At 43.6% G+C, this 19,162-nt stretch overlaps 1 protein-coding gene across 1 annotated transcript in view; it reads right to left on the minus strand.

Moving 5' to 3' along the window:
* Positions 1-2,106: 2,106 nt before the first annotated feature.
* Positions 2,107-19,162, minus strand: part of TG (thyroglobulin) — a 197,897-nt gene continuing 180,841 nt past the window's right edge. The window contains exons 43-45 of the mRNA XM_084619139.1: positions 7,558-7,698; positions 6,541-6,731; positions 2,107-2,457 (exon numbers count right to left, since the gene is read on the minus strand). Of these exons, the coding sequence (XP_084475265.1) occupies positions 2,336-2,457; positions 6,541-6,731; positions 7,558-7,698 (454 nt within the window). The 3' untranslated portion in view covers positions 2,107-2,335. The remainder of the gene's footprint in view (positions 2,458-6,540; positions 6,732-7,557; positions 7,699-19,162) is intronic.

The raw sequence follows: 19,162 nt of genomic DNA on the forward strand, positions 1-19,162 counted from the left end.
TTCTGCCCTTAGAATCTATGAATCTCTGCGCATACCTCTCGATTCCCACACACAACACACCCTGGCAGTGCTTATATCACTTCATTATTCTTGGACCTCCATTTTTTTGTATAAACTTGCTGTTTGCAAGTTTCCTGCTTCTCTACAATGTGCCACATCAGGATCACATTCCTACTGGCGGCTTGTAATGGGATGAGTAAGAAAAAAGAAAACAAAATCAGATGTGATACTGTGGCCCAAGCATCCCGTGGTGGCAACAGATGGGCAGTACCAAGTTACGAGTCTATGCTCAGGGATTTGCCTAGCCATGCCCAGACAGGCGTGTTTCTCCTGTGATCACCATCTTCACGGGATTTCACTGAAGGGAACCCTGTGTGGTCTTTGCCTAAAGCTGAGAACTCACTGGTTGCTATGGTTACTGTCAGATGTATGTACAGAAATCCTTTTACAAGTTAAGTAACATGTAGAACATGGTGTTCCAAAGCTCCCGGAAGTGAAACTGATCTCCAAGGGCATGGTGGTTCTCAGAGCTAGCGCAGGCCAGAGTTAGAACAACTGACATCTTTCGACCCGGCCTAGCTGAGGGTTGACAGCCTAGACAAAGGACAGGCTTGGACCTTTACAAAGCACAAAAGAGCCCAAGACAAAGATCTTAGATAGGGCGACCACAGGGGTGAACTGAAGTTAACACAACACCCAGGTTATGAAGAGAGACAAAAAGGCTTGAACTGTATAATAGGAGTAAGGGCACAAGACAGCACCCATTATGGTGGCAACACTCTTCCAGCGGGAATGTCTCAAAGAAAGTGGATCTCAGCTCTCTCTGCTGGACAAGTGATGTATGGACTGACCACTGGGCGAGAAATACCTTATCAGACAGGAAAGAGATTTGTTCATATGTGTAAGCTCTAGACTGTGTTTGATATTTCTTACATCTATAAGCATATGTTTCCAATCCTTCTACTTGCTTCTATTTTTGAATCTTTGTCAATGGCATGTGGCCCATCTGTGACTGCTAGCAACAAATATCCCCAATGGCCAGTGATGGGACACTAGAAGAGGAGGGCTCTGAGTTACTACAGAGAATTCTGTCCCAGGTGTCTGGCTGGTGGGTCTTGCCCACATGCTCAGGGTCCAACTGACTGCCATATTTGGGGTCAGGAAGGAATTTTGCCCCAGGTCAGATTGGTGAGACCCTGGGGATTTTTCACCTTCCTCTGCAGCATGAGGCACGGTGTCACTTACAGGTTTAAATTAGAGTAAATGGTGGATTCTCTGACTTGAAGTCTTTAAATCATGATCTGAGGACTTCAGTAACTCAACCAGCAATTAGGGGTCTATTACAGGAGTGGGTGGGTGAGGTTCTGTGACCTGCAATGTGCAGCAGGTCAGACTAGATGATTATGATGGTCCCTTCTGATCTTAACAAGAGATAAATTTCTATGTGTTTTTTCTAAAGGAACAACAAAGTGCTGTGTGAACTGAGGTGAACCTCGTGAACTGGGAGGCATGGCTTCCATGGAGGCAGGAAATGTGTATGCACTATGAAGTCAAGGGACCAGTCACTTGAGCATACAAAGTGGGATGTACAGACAGGTTGGGACTTGTAACCTGCGGCCAGAGCGTAACTCTGGGAGCTAACTCTCTCCATAGATTTAGCAACAGGTTACTTCTGCTCTGCCCCAAGGAATTACTTAGGCAGCCTAAGGGTTGGGGTGTGCAAATTGCTGGCCTGTAGAGGGAAAGGGCAGGGCTGGCTGAGACCAGAGTGAGCTGCTCATGTTGCCAGCAGCCAGTGGCTTTGGGCGAGTTTCCCCCGGTGAGCATTGATAAGGCTCCTTCGCACTGTAAGAGGTGGTAGCAATTCACCCTGTACCCCTTGGTGACCCCAAAGGGACACAGATACCCGGTCGGTTTGTCTATTTTGCAGAGACTTCTTGGTGCTTCAGTATAAATGCTGACCTTGTACACGGCACTGCTACCAGCATTGCATCCTCCATTAGGTTTCCTTTCATTGACTAAGTGACTTTTTTAGGGTTGCAAGTAACAAATTCTGACTTTTAGGGTTTGGGTTTTTTTTTTTTTTGCAGTTTTATTGCACACTTACATCATAAAATACAGTTTCTTTTGGCCTAACATTATTGCTGACAGACTACTTTGCTGTGTGTCACTTAATAACGCACATACATTTACACTGAACATTGCTGTATCTAACTTACGCTTTCATGCTCGGAAAGATATTGCAGAAATGGAAGCAACTGTGCCTGTGTGCTGTGATACTGTTACACAGATGTACAATGACATGATTAACCAATCTAAAATGTAGTGTGACATTCTATTTGCTGTAAGCTGCCTTGTCTTCCACTGACTGGCTCTGTGGGTCTTCAGAATTAAGCGCTGCACCTGGTTCTTCACTGGGACTGCTTTCCATGGATTGCGCGCCAATAGCTGTTCTGCCTGAAACCACAATATAAATAGGATTAAAATAAATGGAATATTTTTTCATCGAGGCAGCATTTAAACACAGCGGGCTAAGAGCAATATGCTTCGTCGACGACATTTTAATAACATTTTTATACAGATGTAAACCTCTCAGTCAGCTAATTTGCATTTAGCAGCCCACACACAGACTGCATTGCAGAAATTACAGATTCTTTAATGATAAAATTAATTATCAAAGTGTTAACATGCTTTAAGTAACTGTCACTGGAACAAGAAAAGGAGGACTTGTGGCACCTTAGAGACTAACCAATTTATTTGAGCATGAGCTTTCGTGAGCTACAGCTCACTTCATCGGATGTGAGCTGTAGCTCACGAAAGCTCATGCTCAAATAAATTGGTTAGTCTCTAAGGTGCCACAAGTCCTCCTTTTCTTTTTGCAAAGACAGACTAACACGGCTGTTACTCTGAAACCTGTCACTGGAACGTAAACCTTCATTTGCAGTAATTCCGTGGTGCAGTCTTGACCCTCCTGCGTCGGAAGTGGAGGTTGCCACAAGAAGATTATAAAAAGTTGTTTTTGCTTCCTGCTATTGATGTTTAAACCAATTGATTCTACACACTAATCATCCCGGTGAAAAAACAAGTTCCTCCTAAAGCTCCTTTGAGCCTGGCCTACCAAACTGTAAATTCATTTCCCTTACCTTCCAGAATCTCACACATCTCAAAACATTCTGGGGCATCTATAGTCTTCCCATTATACCTTTTAGATACAGTAGAATCATAGAATATCAGGGTTGGAAGGGACCTCAGGAGGTCATCTAGTCCAACCCCCTGCTCAAAAGCAGGACCCATCCCCAATTAAATCATCCCAGCCAGGGCTTTGTCAAGCCTGACCTTAAAAACTTCTAAGGAAGGAGATTCCACCACCTCCCTAGGCAATGCATTCCAGTGTTTCACCACCCTCCTAGTGAAAAAGTTTTTCCTAATATCCAACCTAAACCTCCCCCACTGCAACTTGAGACCATGTTTCATTCATGTCCTATACTAAGTAAGCTTCTGTCGCAGTTTTCCTTTTTTTTTTTTTTTGGGGGGGGGGGAGGGAGAGGAGGAAAGTCCACGCTTGAATTTCATACGGGGCGACTGCATGATTGGACCTGCAATTTCCTGAATTGTAATAAATACCCAGTACTAGTTTTTCTAGCTTCCATTCACTGTAGTCTTAGAGCCCCAAAATCTACCTGTTGTGCAGGAGGGAGAGAAGGATCATAGTGTTATTCAATGGAATGGACCCTGTCATGCAGATGGAATTTGAAGCCCTTGCAACTATCTCTGGATACCCACAAACATTCCATGGCTTTTGTTCGCGGTTAATTTCAAGTCGGTAACATGGACACTGGAAAAAGCCATCTAGCACTTTCCATTACACGTCTCAATTTTGGTTTTGGTGAACCCCAGGCAAACCCATGGGAGCAATCACGAACCCAAACACAAAATATATGTGTGGGCTCACTATGAAATTCAACCCTGAAAACTCCATTGGTTGAAATTCAAATTCTGTGATCTGCCTGACCCCATTTGAACTGTTCCCTACATACACAGTTTGCAAACCAGTTTCAAACCAAACTTGGAAGCATTCATACAGCTTTGGTTACAAGTCATTTATAATGAAACAGACCCAGACTTTTCTCAATACGCTGCCAATGGCAATGCTAGTAATGAAATAATCCTTTGCACTATTTATAGAAGGAGTGTCAAAAAATTATCTTCAAGTAAAGATAATAAGACATTTATTCCAAATATATGCTAACTACAAACAGTAGTTTCATTGCCCAGTGCTATGGTCTGGGTCACATAATGAAACACCTATTTCAAGGTGGAGAACTCTTTATATTATTTCAGATTTATTTCATGGAAGTAAAATTACAGAGAGCAGCTCAGCGGTGTGTATGTTCAGCCATTTCTAATCCAGTCATGAATAACTTTAAATACATGCAACTACAAAGCTTCAACTGATTCTATATGCTGGAGGCTTGATTCTAGAAGGTGCTGAGCACTGACTTCAATGGGAGATGGGAACACCTGACAGGAGCACGTAGTGTCTTGCAGGATCAAGCTCTAGATATTGCTGAAGAAACACTGATTACTGCTAATTTGATATTTCTAGGATACACCATTTTGGGGGAGCTGTAAAAGTAGCAAAGCAGCATGAAAAGTGTTCTACAAGCTAACTACACCCTATTTTTTGGTTTATGGTCGCCAATGGCCAATGACTTGGCCAATTCACCTCCAGTTTGGCCAAAAACCAGTGTTCTCTCCCTCTAGATCACACAAGTGAAATTTGAAGGAGAAAGGACTCTGATTTGAAGATTTTGGAAGGAGTTAGGCAGCCAAAATTGGATTTAGAATGGAAGCCTGGTTACAACCTTAACTACAGAGAGGTTATCCCACACTCCTACCTTCCCCCACCTACCTATGCATCCACCCACATATATGACCCTCATCACTGTAGTATCTGAACATCTCCCATTAGTTAAAAGATGGGGATATTCCATACCTGGGCATCACTAGCTTTCACGTTTCACTTTCACAACGCACCCAGCAATGGTTGCACAGAGGGCTATGTTTTCCCTGATCAATGTGGACAAGAAATTTTTTTCTTGTAACTATTATAATAAACCTTTATTGTAGACCACATAGAATCATAGAATATCAGGGTTGGAAGGGACCTCAGGAGGTCATCTAGTCCAACCCCCTGCTCAAAAGCAGGACCCATACCCAATTAAATCATCCCAGCCAGGGCTTTGTCAAGCCTGACCTTAAAAACTTCTAAGGAAGGAGATTCCACCACCTCCCTAGGTAACGCATTCCAGTGTTTCACCACCCTCCTAGTGAAAAAGTTTTTCCTAATATCCAACCTGAACCTCCCCTACTGCAACTTGAGACCATTACTCCTTGTCCTGTCCTCTTCCACCACTGAGAATAGTCTAGAACCATCCTCTCTGGAACTACCTCTCAGGTAGTTGAAAGCAGCTATCAAATCCCCCCTCATTCTTCTCTTCTGCAGACTAAACAATCCCAGTTCCCTCAGCCTCTCCTCATAACTCATGTGTTCCAGACCCCTAATCATTTTTGTTGCCCTTCGCTGGACTCTCTCCAATTTATCCACATCCTTCTTGTAGTGTGGGGCCCAAAACTGGACACAGTACTCCAGATGAGGCCTCACCAATGTCGAATAGAGGGGGACGATCACGTCCCTCGATCTGCTCGCTATGCCCCTACTTATACATCCCAAAATGCCACTGGCCTTCTTGGCAACAAGGGCACACTGCTGGCTCATATCCAGCTTCTCGTCCACTGTCACCCCTAGGTCCTTTTCCGCAGAACTGCTGCCTAGCCATTCGGTCCCTAGTCTGTAGCTGTGCATTGGGTTCTTCCGTCCTAAGTGCAGGACCCTGCACTTATCCTTATTGAACCTCATCAGATTTCTTTTGGCCCAATCCTCCAATTTGTCTAGGTCCCTCTGTATCCTATCCCTGCCCTCCAGCGTATCTACCACTCCTCCCAGTTTAGTATCATCCGCAAATTTGCTGACAGTGCAATCCACACCATCCTCCAGATCATTTATGAAGATATTGAACAAAACCGGCCCCAGGTCCGACCCCTGGGGCACTCCACTTGACACCGGCTGCCAACTAGACATGGAGCCTTTGATCACTACCCGTTGAGCCTGACAATCTAGCCAACTTTCTACCCACCTTATGGTGCATTCATCCAGCCCATACTTCCTTAACTTGCTGACAAGAATACTGTGGGAATACATGACAGGAGACGGGGGACAACGTGCTTAATGCAGTTGTTGTTGACATGGTTTCAACTTTAGTCCCTATTCCGCAGTCTCAAGAAAAGTTTTAAAAATCAGTTTAAAGAAAGAAATTATCCCATTACCACATCTATCAGCACAACCACGTTAGCAGAGGCCATCTGTGAAAACTATATGCTAGCACAAAGGGAATTATGGTGTAGATAGGGCCATAGCAAGGACAGGACTTTAAACAGAAGCTCCAAGCCCTATTAAGTGACAGAATATTATCTACTTACTTGTAGAAACTTCGAGAGTTTTGATATAATCAGACCAGAAGGAACATTCTGCTCTTTTCAGTCCTTTATGATTTGGCAAGGAAACAGTGAATTCCTTATAGTTATCACCATTAGCGTGTGACAGGAACACGGGCCATAGGGACACAGCTCCAGTTAATTTTCTTGAGAAGTTATGAGGATAGTTTGGATTCCTGAATGAAGAAATAGAAAAGATTATTAGAAAACAATGGCATAAACATCACCAGTTTATAATCTGGACAGTGTATAATGGGGATTGGCTGGCTCAATGGACTGGAGCTTTTCACCTCTGGGACACTGAGTCAAATTCAAGCCTGGTTAGCAAAAATGTTAGGCATGATCATCTGGTGATCTCTGATCAATTTGTACTAGACAAGCCATTCATCACACAAACACCATCACGGCTAGCATGTTCACTGGCCACCTCAGCAGGCTTCAGATTCAAGACAATCCTCTGAAACTCTCAAAAGGGGCACAGGAAGTTGCAGTTTCCAAGTGGAGACCCCACACAAGCATCTCACTAATATTTCTCACTCCCAGAAATGGGCCAACCTGACTAGTGCAGAGAAATATTCACAGGGCAGTGTGACAAAGCTTGCACAGCTACTTCCTGTGCTTCTGAAAAAGGACTCCAGGCCAAAATGACCCTTGTGGTCCCTTCTAACCCTATGGTGCTATAGTCAGACGTAGCTGCCTAAAGTTAAACTCCTAAAACTGGATTTAGTCACCAGTTGCTCCTATTTATTTCAATGGAATTTGTGCGTGCTCAGCACAGCTAAAAGTTAGGCTATTTTTATGTAGGTGACTGACTATTTTAGGCATCCAGGTTTGGCCACAGCCTTCTAACACTACTGGCCAAAGTCTTACACATCTATATAGATCCTACTCCTGTGACTGGAGACTCTTTGAATAAGGGCAGAATTCGACCCTAAATTTGCTTTTTAATATATACCCCCACCCCACAAGATAGTAGATAATACTTTAAAGTCACTCACTTACCCAGATTTTATGAAGTTGCCTATATACTGCATTATTTTTAAGGAAAGGCTCTTTTCTTCCAGAGTAAAGTGTTCTTCATACTGTGGGTGGAATGGCAGCCCAAAGGCATACTGAACATCAGGCAAGAGCTCCAGGCCTGAACTGAAAAATACACATACAAAAAAAGTAATGACCCACCCCACATCCATTTACTTGGGGGGTGGGGGTGGGAGGCAGAATAAAAAAATTAAAATTAAACATCATATTAAATATTTCAATCATTTAAGAAAAAATTAAGCTAGAGCGTTCAACTCTTCTGCTCCCCCCCCAGCTATGCTACCCCACCTCTAGGAGCCAGAGGGACCTGCTGGATGCTTCCCAGGAGCCGCCACAGGTAAGCACCGCCGGGACTCCCCACCTCACCCCCCGGCAGGTCCCTCTAGCTCTTAGGGGCTGGGTGGGGTGGGCACGCACTACAGTGGCCCACAAGACCCTCCTGCCCGGTTCTGGGGGCAGTCAGAGGACAGGGGTGGATCAGCACGGGTCCCGGGGGGGGGGCCTCAAGGAACACGGGGGGTTGGATGGGGCAGGAGTCCCAGGAGGCAGGGCAGGAGTCCCGGGGGACGGGGGTTGGCCACGATCCCCTCGTGGGGGGAAGAGGGAACCGATTGTTAAGATTTTGGCAGCTCATCATTGGTGACATGGATTGTGGCATTAATGATGGAAGAATAAATCTCCATTTATTTCAGAGACATGGGATGAAATCCTGGTCCTACTGAAGTCAATGGGAGTTTTGCTTTTGATTTCAGTAGAGCCAGGATTCCACCCGTTAATCTTTGGATTCCAATACAGTTTCTTTGTGGGGAACCTGGGGTGTAAATCTACCTTGCACTAGCCTGCCTGCCGCACAGTAACTAGAGCTTGATGCCGCGCACTAAACAGTTCCCTAGTACACTTTGATCTACTTCCATCTCAAAGCGGGGTCAAAGTGCCCTACTAGGGAACTGTTAGTGCTGGAAGCAGGGTCCACATGTCCAGTTAACATGCAGCAGGCTAGTGTGAGGTAGCTGTGCATCCCAGATTGCTGTGCACTGTTTGTGTAGACAAGCCTGGAGATGTTTATGCAAATTTCTTTTAAACATAGTTTTATTCTAGTTTCTTGGGGGGAAGGGGGAGAAGTTGGTCCCTGCAGCCAACTTCTCCTTGAATTCTGAGTGGTAGCCCAGCAAACATGCCATAGATTCCATTGTCAGTCAGATTAGGCTTCTGCAACTCTCTTTTACTGCAGTGGAATGATTCCTGCATGCAACCCGGAGTGTTCCAGGAGGGACAGAACTCTGGGTAGGCAGGAAGATGCCAGACTTCCAGGACCTAATAGTTTGGGATATGTTTACTAGTATATCAGGACACCAACCAAAATAGGTTGCTCAGCAGAAGTAATCTTCTAGTAAAGAGGTAACAGAACTGTGCTCAACACAGAACTGTGGGTCACAAATCAGAGATGTCGTTTTCCGTACCCCTTACTCTGTCTTGGTCAAATATTGATAACATCAAGGCAGTCTGCAGCAATGGGCTTTGGAACAAGGCTGGGATGAATAGAGCCACTCAGCAAGATTCTGTCTGTGAGTGGCTGCACAAGGTTGCTATCAAAAGCAGTAGCTGGGTACACAACTGAAACTATTTATGGACATAAAGTGCTGCAGTATTGATAAATCCCAGATGCTGCCTCCCCTGGAACAAGGCTTGCATTTCAAAACACCCTAGGCAGGCAGACTGAATGGAAGATGACTCTTTTATATGTCAGGGTCAGAGGGAAGGTGGTGCTCCTCTGTCTCCAAATTCTCTATTTCAGAAAACATCCACACATCCTATTAAATGAAACACATCTTTGCTCTTATTTTCCTAAGTCCTATCATAAAACCGCAGTAATACTTTGCATCTGGAAATGGAATATTTTACAGATTTTTCACCAGAAAAGTAGGTCCGATACTGGAGTAAAGCATATTTTTCTTCTCCAAATGTTTATAAAGGATTAAGCAAGAGGAGAGTTTAATAATTCTGCTTTAAGAATAACTTGCTTGGCCTTCTACATTTATAGCAATTTTTGGCATCAGTGCTGTGGTCAAAGTAGCAGGTACTTAAAGGAGCCATTATGTTTAAGAAAAAGAGTCGGTCTGGAATATAATGGCGTGATGAGGTAGTTAAGGGACAAATTCATCCATTTAATGGAGTTACTCCAGGGATGAAATTGTCTCTCAACAGAAAACAGGCGGGTTGTTAGCCAAGGCCTCTCGCACAATGAGATCATGTTCTCTGCACTAGTAGTCACACATATGGAGTTAGGTTCGTAGCAGTATGTTTAGCAAACTCTTAAACTGAGATCGAAGTAGGATTTTGTTTATTGTTCTTGTCTGACAGTAATGCACGTTATAGTAAGAGGACAGGGAAAAAAAGACAATGTTGACGGGGAGGGAAGGAGGGAGTGTGTGTCCCCCAGATGACCAGACAGCAAATATCTGGGGAACTTTTCTCTTCCATGGGTAAAAATCTTCCCAAAGCGTTTGTATTGCCACTCATCACCACTGTATCTGAGTGCAGAGCACTAGAGATTGCTAGGAGCAGTAAAGCGCTTGGAGATTGTGGTTGACCTGGGGCCAGCAGGAGCTCTGAACAGACAGGAAACTAGCAGCTAAGGGAAGTCAGCTGAAGCAGCCACTGACTCTATTTGCAGTACAAGTGAAGTGGGAAGCTGAGGGTTCAGAGCTGAGTGACTGTAATAACCTGTTCGTAGTCTCCCTGTAATAAATTCATTAGTTCTTTCAGGAAGTATTTCTTTGCTGTCACTTCTCTTGCAACATTCCCTCTTTTCCAGAGGGCTCCCCACATTAGCTCTTAACTGGCCCGCTTCCATCCTGATTCTAAGTGGGGAGGTTCAGAGCCCAGTGGAGGGTGATTTAGCGTGTGTTTTTATAGGACATTTTGATGAAAGGACACACTGTAAAGAGCGGTAGCTGTGTTAGTCTGTATCAGCAAAAACAATGAGGACTCCTTGTTGTTTCTACTGTAAAGAGCAACAGCAACTGAGACTTTTAAACAATATTTTTTTAGATGCAGACATTCAAATTAAAATATATCCCCCTCCAAACTACTGTTTATAAAACAGCACTATCTAAAGAAACCTCTTTTAAAGCAATAAATCAGTTATATGAATAAACCTCTGATGAAGAGAGTCAATTGTAACAATATATGTAATGAGTGAAATCCTGGTTCTATTGAAGTCATGGGAGCTTTGCCAATGGGAACAGGCCCAGGATTTCACCCAATAATATTACTATAGCACTTTACATTCAAGGATCTCAAAGCATTTTCCAAACATTAATCGACTCAGCCTGATAACTCTCTTATGAGAAAGCGTATCCGCTTTACAGATTGCTAAACTGAGCCACAGAGAAGCTAAGGGCTGTATTGTACTACCTGTATTGAACTGTACCTTGCTCAGTACTTGATTTCAATGGGAGAACTCACAGAGTAGGCCACTACTCAATATACGTAAAGCCAGGTGGCACAGTCTGGCACTAAGAGACTTCCCCAAGGTCAACCAGTAATTCAGGAGTGGAACTGGTTGGGGATTTTTCAGTTAAATATTTTTAATTTGAAAATGCCCACTGACTCCGAAATGTATAGTCATTGACAAAACTGTCCTTGAATCCAGAATGGAATTTCTGGAGAGAGAGAGAGAGCGCCCCCCAGAATAGGCTGGGGGTAAGGACTTGAACAGGGCCGTCGCTAGCTATTCTGGGGCCCTAGGCAGCCATCCCGTGGGGTGGGGTGGGGAATGGGTCCCCAGGCCTCCGCAGGGGCAGGTGGGGGCAGGGCTGGCTTGGGAGACAGAGGGGAACTGCTCCCCAGCACTCACCAGTGACACAGCTGGGGCCGGGCCACTGCACTTCCTGCTGCCGGTGAGTGCAGGCCCAGCCCTGGGGCAGTCCTCAGGGGAGTGGGGGTGGGGCTGTGGCGGAGCAGGGCAGGGGTTTTGGGGAAGGGGCAGAGTGGGGGTGGGGCTGGGGCAGAGCAGGGGTGGGGCTGAGGCAGAGCAGGGGTGGGGGCCATGGGCAAGAGGCAGGGCAGGGGCTGGAGCAGCACGCAGCTGCGCAGGGCACCAAGAAAATTGGTGCCCCACATTTCTTGGTGCCCTACGCAGCTGCGTACTTTGCGTATGGGTAGGGACGGCCCTGGACTTGAAGCTAGATCTCTCACATCACAGGTGAGTGTACTAATCACTGCATTAGGGCGTATTCAGGGATGGGGATCTCAGTCTCTCGCAAATGCTGAAAAGTCTAATTTTCATTCTCCCGTGTGGAACAAAAACAAATGTCAAAACTTCAGAACTATTCATGAAGTAGAGTTCTTGTTTTCTGTCCAGCCCTACTCAGGGCACACAATTAGAACAGGAGAGTGTGATGCGACAGACCACAATAGTTTCCTTGAGCAGGATCTTAGCTACACATACAGCTGTTGTTGCCCATTCAAATTCTGACTCATTCTGTATTATTTCCCCTTAGCAGATATGCAGATAATTCTGAACTTTATCCATGTCCTGTATCTAGTTCATTATTTCACCCTAGAAATTCATTTTTGTATTGTACAGTGGTTTGAATTTTAGATGAATGATGGACTCTGAAATGGAACCCTTCTCTTTTGTTCCTCTCTATCAAATGTTCCTTAACCCCATGATCTAACAATTTGAACTAATCTTACATCATTCGGAGTCACATATTCTTCTACTTTTCAGTTGGTTTTGTGAATTTTTTTTGGTTTCTCCATCAGACAAAGATATAATCCAACATAAATCAATGTTGCAATTCAAAGGCAATAAATTGTAAACTATTTTGCAATCATGCTAAAGTTGAAAATAACAAGATAACCATAATTCTTTAATGAGAACTACTGACAAAACCATGGAAATAACCAGATGAACTAAACCTAGGTCAGCAGCAAACTCACCAAAAGGATGTTTATTTGCAAAATGTCTTTCTGACTGCATTGAACAAGGATGATTAATATCGTCCTCCTTGAAAGGCAGAGATAACTATTAACAGGACAGACTTAGAATTGTCTAAGCTGTATGACTCAGAACAGGACAGACATGTCTAGCCATATGTTTCCATTCTGTTTTGTGCTATTAAATTCTTATTGATAGCTACACAACGGGAACAAATATATGGGGATTTAAACCGGGGGCGAGGATGGGGAGTGCCACAGCTCAGATAACGTGTGGGTGGAATTTAGTTGATATCCTCTCCCCAAAATTCATGCCGTCTTAATCCATGTGAAGAGCTTTACTCAAATTTCCTGATATGGTACTAAGTAACTTATAGGCAACAAAAGTCCCCTGCTTCCCAAGCTATATTGTTTTGAACCTTGCTCTTTTGGGTAGTGAGCATGGTAGGACCTGGGTGGGGGAAATGCAAAGCAATGACAGAGTCTGATGAGATGTTTGAGGCAAACATGGAATAGCAGCTGATTTGGAGAAGCTTAGACCTTCAACCCTGCCTTGGTTTTGGTTGCAGACATTGAGCAAAATCCTGCAATGCCATGTGGTACCAAGCCAGACCTATGCATATCCCAGTGGGCAGTACCACCATGACAACTACTAAACGAGGTGACGGACTGTGAAGGCTGGCCTCTCTTGGTAAATTAGATCAACTCATCTGTGTCGCTCCGGGCTGGGAAAAATTCACACCCCTGAGCCACATAGTTAAGCCAACCTAACCCACAGTGTAGACAGCATTAGGTCGATGGAAGAATTTTTTCATTGTCCTAGGTACCGCCTCTTGGGGGGATAGATTAACTACAGCGATGGGAGAACCCCTCTGGTCCGCGTGTCTACAAAGAGGCACCACCGCACTGCAGCTGCAGCCCTAGAGCGTGCCCCTGTCGTGTTCTACGTTTGCTTTCCACAACCAAATCTCTGTACAGTTTTTCATGAGTGATTTTATCCGAGTACTCGGATTCTAAGATCTAAACTGGATTGTTAAATCTATTCACCTACATTTGGGTTATTGCTGATTTTGTACGCTATGTATCATATGCCTTTTAGAAAACTAACTTTGTATTTGTGGATAATCTAAGCACTATACCCAGATGTACAGACACTGTTTTCCCAACCTGTGTATTGTATAACTTTTTTTTAACGTTAGCTTTAATAACATATAGCATTAGCCTCAGTGGATTTACCTGCCAGCCTTGCAATCTTAGCTGGGGATCTGAGCAACAAGCTATGTTCTTTTCTCCTCTTGGATCATCACCAGTCATGAACGTTCTGCAGGCCAAATTATTCCCTACATGGCATGTGTGCAGACTTATTTGCAGAGGTGCAACTGGACCTCTAACTGGAATGTAGTAAACAACCCTGTTGATGCACAAGAAGAAATAGAACCCTGCACTGTTTCTTGGCTGTGGTGGGGCTAACAGGAGTAAAGCAATGTACTAAGATTTATACTAGTCATTAGATGTGGATCTGCAGTAGATCTGGGGATTGAAAAAGTATCATTTTTCGATAGTCCTTTGTAACAGAAGAACTGAATTTTAAGTGACTTTGCAACAGGCTACAGAGGGAGTCAGCATCAGTGTCAGAGCTGAGACCAGAATTCAGAGTTCCTGGTGCCCAGCTTCATGCTCAAGGCACTAGATTCTATGTGATTAGAAAAGAATCACGAGTTATTTATGGTTAGAAGGTAACATTTTCAGACTGATTTGACAGAACAACATGGGTGAAATCTAGGCCTCGATGAGATCAACAACAAAACTCCCAGTGACTTTAATGAAGCCAGCTGTATAGCTGAAGAATATGATTCCAAATTTCATTTATACATAATGGATCACACATTTGCACAATCTTTTGGCCACTTTGAAAATCAGATGAAATGGTACAAATGCAGAATTCTTTTCTCAAGTATCGGAAATGATAAATTCACTTCTTTGTACAGACTTCTAAATTCCCTTTAAATGAATACTGATAGATTTACAGAGAAAGAATCAGTGTCTGGTGATGACCCTGGCAGCAGCAATCTAAATCAATCTTCTAGAAAAGGAGCAATCTTCCAGCACTTTAAGCATTTTGCTTGTATTTCTATGTTCATCCTTATGACTAGCAAAAAAATAAAACCAAACCACTAGTGAAGAAGATACTAGTTGGCTGTAGACAAAGAAGAAAAAAAAAGCTAAACATTTATAGCAGCGTAGTGGGCCAAATTAATCCCAGGTGTGATCTCATAGCCTCCAGGGATACATTTGGCTCCTTGTGTCTCCACATATTACATAATCCTTTCAGACAAGTGGTAGAATATATAAAAGAGAAAAACATTTCTCTTGGTTTCTTTAAGGAAAATCGGAACATATGGAAAAAACTTACAGGAATGACCATTCCTACTGGCATAAAACTGTCACCCTTGTATTAAACAGGCCCACGTGAATACATTTGAATTGCAAGAATATCCTGACCTTTCTTGTGTATTTTCCTATGATTCAATCACTATATACTATTTACTTCTAATATATAAAGTTTTCAACTATACAGTAGGGATGTACAAATTGAATCAAACAGATGTTAGCTAATGGAAACAGTGATCCAAGTCAAGAATGTGAATGTTTACGTTATTAGCTTTTTAATTCCAGAATGGGTCATTGTGATCATCTAGTCTAAACTGCTGCATAACATAGGCCATGGAATTTTATCCAGTAATTCCTGCATTAAACCCAGTAAAACGTGGTTCATCTAGAGAATGTATTTAAAAAGACATCCATTCAGGTCAAGCATGCTCATGACAACTGACAGAGACTCTGAGGGCCAGAGCTCCAATAAGGGGCTAGGAAGATGGATGCATTTTATGCAATCCAAAATGTGGATTCCAAATGCCAGACTGCACATATGGAAACTGAATGCTTGAAGACTTGGGACTTTGGTTGATGTGTGCAGTTTCAAAGGATACTTTTGCATTTTTTGGTCCCCCAAGACTTTTAGCTTGGTGTTGCTGTGACACTAGATTGCTGCTGTTTTCCCTGTCCATCAGTATGGCCCTACCAAATTCATGGCTGTGAAAAATGCACCACAGACTGTGAAATCTGGTCTCCCCCATGAAATCTGGCTCTTGGGGGGAAGAGGGAGTTGTGGGATTGCAACCCTTACTTCAGTGCTGGTGCTGCCTTCTGAGCTGGGCAGTTGGAGAGCAGCGGCTGCTGGCCGGGAGCCCAGCTCTGAAGGCAGACCTGCCGCCAGCAGCAGCGCAGAAGTGAGGGTGTCATGGTATGATATTGCCACCCTTCTGCGCCACTGTCAGCAGCAGCTTGCTGGAGCCAGGGGAGGTTCCCAAAGGTGGGACCGTGGAGCCTGGCGTATGGTAGAAGCCCAACACATGGTAGGAGCCCTCGGCTGGGGTGCCCTGAGCCCTGCCCCTCCCCGGCTCCAGGCCCAGCACTCGTGGGGGGTTAAAGGTTGTTAAAGGGGCTAAAGGGGCCTTGGGCTGGCTGTGTGTGTGCTGGGGGACCACAGCACCACCCTTACCACAGCACCATGGGTGGGTGCCCACCCGTAAGGCTGGCCCTGCTGCCTCAAAGTGACGACCCCCCCGTACCATGCCACTCTCACTTCTGTGCTGCTGCTGGCAGCGGTGCTGCCTTCAGAGCTGGGATCCCAGTCATCAGCCACAGAGCTTCCTGCAGCCGGGGGAGGTTCCCAGAGGTGGGTCTGACCCAGCCCCAGGAGTGGCCCATGCAGGGAAAGAGGAAGTCCTGCCCCTCCCCAGCCTGGCTGGGATTAGGAACTGGATCTGCTGAGTAATGAGGCCCCCAAATCTGAATATGACCACCCTAAAGGAAGAAATTTTAGAAAAAAGATTATATTTGGACCTGTAGACCAGATGTCAGAGAATCAGCAAAGGGACTTGAGGAGATGTGACATAGTTAGATTAGTGGGAAAGGAGGATTATTTTAGTGGAAGCATATGGGATGGATAGAAGAGAAGTGCGGTTTGAGCAGAGTAGATAATAATAGTCCAAGGGGAAGAAAACCAAGTTTTAGCAGAAGCGATGGAGAGAAAAAAGCTGATTTTAGAAGGGTTTTAGAGGGAAAAGTGACAAGACCTTGGCAAGTGTAAACGTATACTCTTATTACTGATTCTGATTGGCTAAGATCTCCACACATCCTCCAGTGTTTGTTACCATGTCCACCTGCCCACCATCTTAATCCACCTGTTTGTCTCATCTACCTGTTAGGCTTTGTCTTGTAGATAAGAAGTTCTTAGAAGCAATTTCCTTGTACAGCGCCTAACAAAATGGGCCTCAACATGGTAGGCTGCTGACTGCACCTGGGCCTGTTATGCAGAAGGTCGGATTAGATCATCATAATCGTCCCATCAGTGATCATTAATTAATGAAGTAAGTAAATAAATTTCTTAAAACATATATTTTAAGAAATTTATATATTCTGTTAAATACAGAATGTCTGCTTTTATTCTGCCATATTATTGGTAAGTTTTACAGCCATTTGTATTATTGTTATTAATCAGAAAACCAATATACTTCGCAGTTGAGAAGATTCACATCTAAACTGAATCTGAATGAAGAACTCTTCCCATACCTTTTATTTATGAGTATCCTATCTACTGCTACTGAAATGCAGACAACCCTGAGTATGTAGCAGCTGTTCAATAGCACACAGCAACCCCACACCACAGTACAGAAGTGAAGAATACAGTATCCCAACTAAAGTTACAGAAAGTAAGCAGAATGCAATTCCTGGTACAGGAATTTGGGCAGGACGTCAAGGTTAACAACAATTACTCTTGTAAGAACTATTATGGAATTTTTACTGACTGTGGGACAGCTCCTCAATTAGCGTAAACCAATGTAGCTCCACTGACTTTGATGGAATTACATTGATTAACACCAGCTCATTATCTGGCCCTTTAAGTGAGAAGGACCTTGATTTTTATATATCATCTGAAAGACAGCCCTCCAGCTGCACAGTGGGCCTGAAAACCATGTTGGGGCTTTGCTATAGTAATAATTCAATGACAGCAGCGCCACTTAATGAATCATCAACAAGCCAGATCGCATCTGGGATTATATAGAAACAGCCTAAAGGGTTAATGAATAGCTTCTTTGTTGTTATCGGTACTATTTACAAAACCAAACAGACAGAATCATTGTGGTCATGATGTACTTATCCTGTCTCCTTTTTCCTATAACTAAAATTATATCCTGAATTTCTACACTCTAAACACAAACAGCACTGCGCAGCTACATTCTTGCTGCTTTGTTTAGAACCAATGTTTACTCTAAGGCCTTACGTCTTCTGCAAATGGTAAAAGAAAAAAAAAGACATCTGGGTTATATATTTTTGCTGCAGATCATTAATGCAGGAGTTGGCTATGCATTATGTTCCTTACTCAAATAGAAACTGAAGACTAAAACAGACACAGTGTCATGCCAAGCTGAGAGAATTTTACCATATGGATAATGATATTAGTTCACTCTCTGTAAGTTCCACTTCGTTACTTGAGAACCCCCAGTTAATGGTTTCCTGTAATTCTGCACATATATAATAAACAGAAGTGTCGACTGTTCTTTCCATCTAGATCCATGTGTTTGTATACGTATAAAATAATATAGCACACACTATGTGTGCATATATTCATATCAAAAACATTCTAATGCAAGACAACATTCTCTTTTTACCATCATCTCTATACTGTAATGCCTCTAGCCTTCTGCAGTTATTTATTAATTAACTATAAAAAGTTTTGGGAACCCTAATGACTTACAGTGGACTAGGTAGTGCCTTTTAGTGGACCAATAAAATATATTATCTCACCAGCAGGAGAGTGAATTTGTGTGGGGGGGTGGAGGGTGAGAAAACCTGGATTTGTGCTGGAAATGGCCCACCTGATGATCACTTTAGATAAGCTATTACCAGCAGGACAGTGGGGTGGGAGGAGGTATTGTTTCATATTCTCTGTGTATATATAAAGTCTGCTGCAGTTTCCACGGTATGCATCCGATGAAGTGAGCTGTAGCTCACGAAAGCTCATGCTCAAATAAATTGGTTAGTCTCTAAGGTGCCACAAGTACTCCTTTTCTTTTTGCGAATACAGACTAACACGGCTGTTACTCTGAAATCTGTCACCCACCTTGTCTCTCTAATATCCTGGGACTGACATGGATACAATTACGCTGCATATTACGGTGGCACACACACACAGGACTTGCAACATGTTAGACTGTGTGATTTATGCACAAGGTATGTGTAAAGTATCAAGCCATATATAGCAGGACACTGAGTTTTGACTCCAGGGTAGAGTAGGAACTAGAAGACATGCAGGGATCATTGTATTGTGCAACAACCTGTTTGGGAACAGCCATCTTCACAGTATAATGATTACTGCTATCTATGAAACTTGGGTACTTATATGGTCCCCAGTATTGTCGTACTTGATCACATGACAATGTTTAATGTATTTATCCTTACAATACCTCTGTGAAGTAGGGAAGTGCTGTTGTCTACATTTGACAGATGGAGAACTGAACTGCAACACAGAGAGGCTAAATGACTTTGCCCAATGTCACAC

Source organism: Lepidochelys olivacea (assembly GCF_965140295.1).
Source record: "Lepidochelys olivacea isolate rLepOli2 genome assembly, chromosome: 2".
Classification (NCBI taxonomy): Eukaryota; Metazoa; Chordata; order Testudines; family Cheloniidae; genus Lepidochelys; species Lepidochelys olivacea.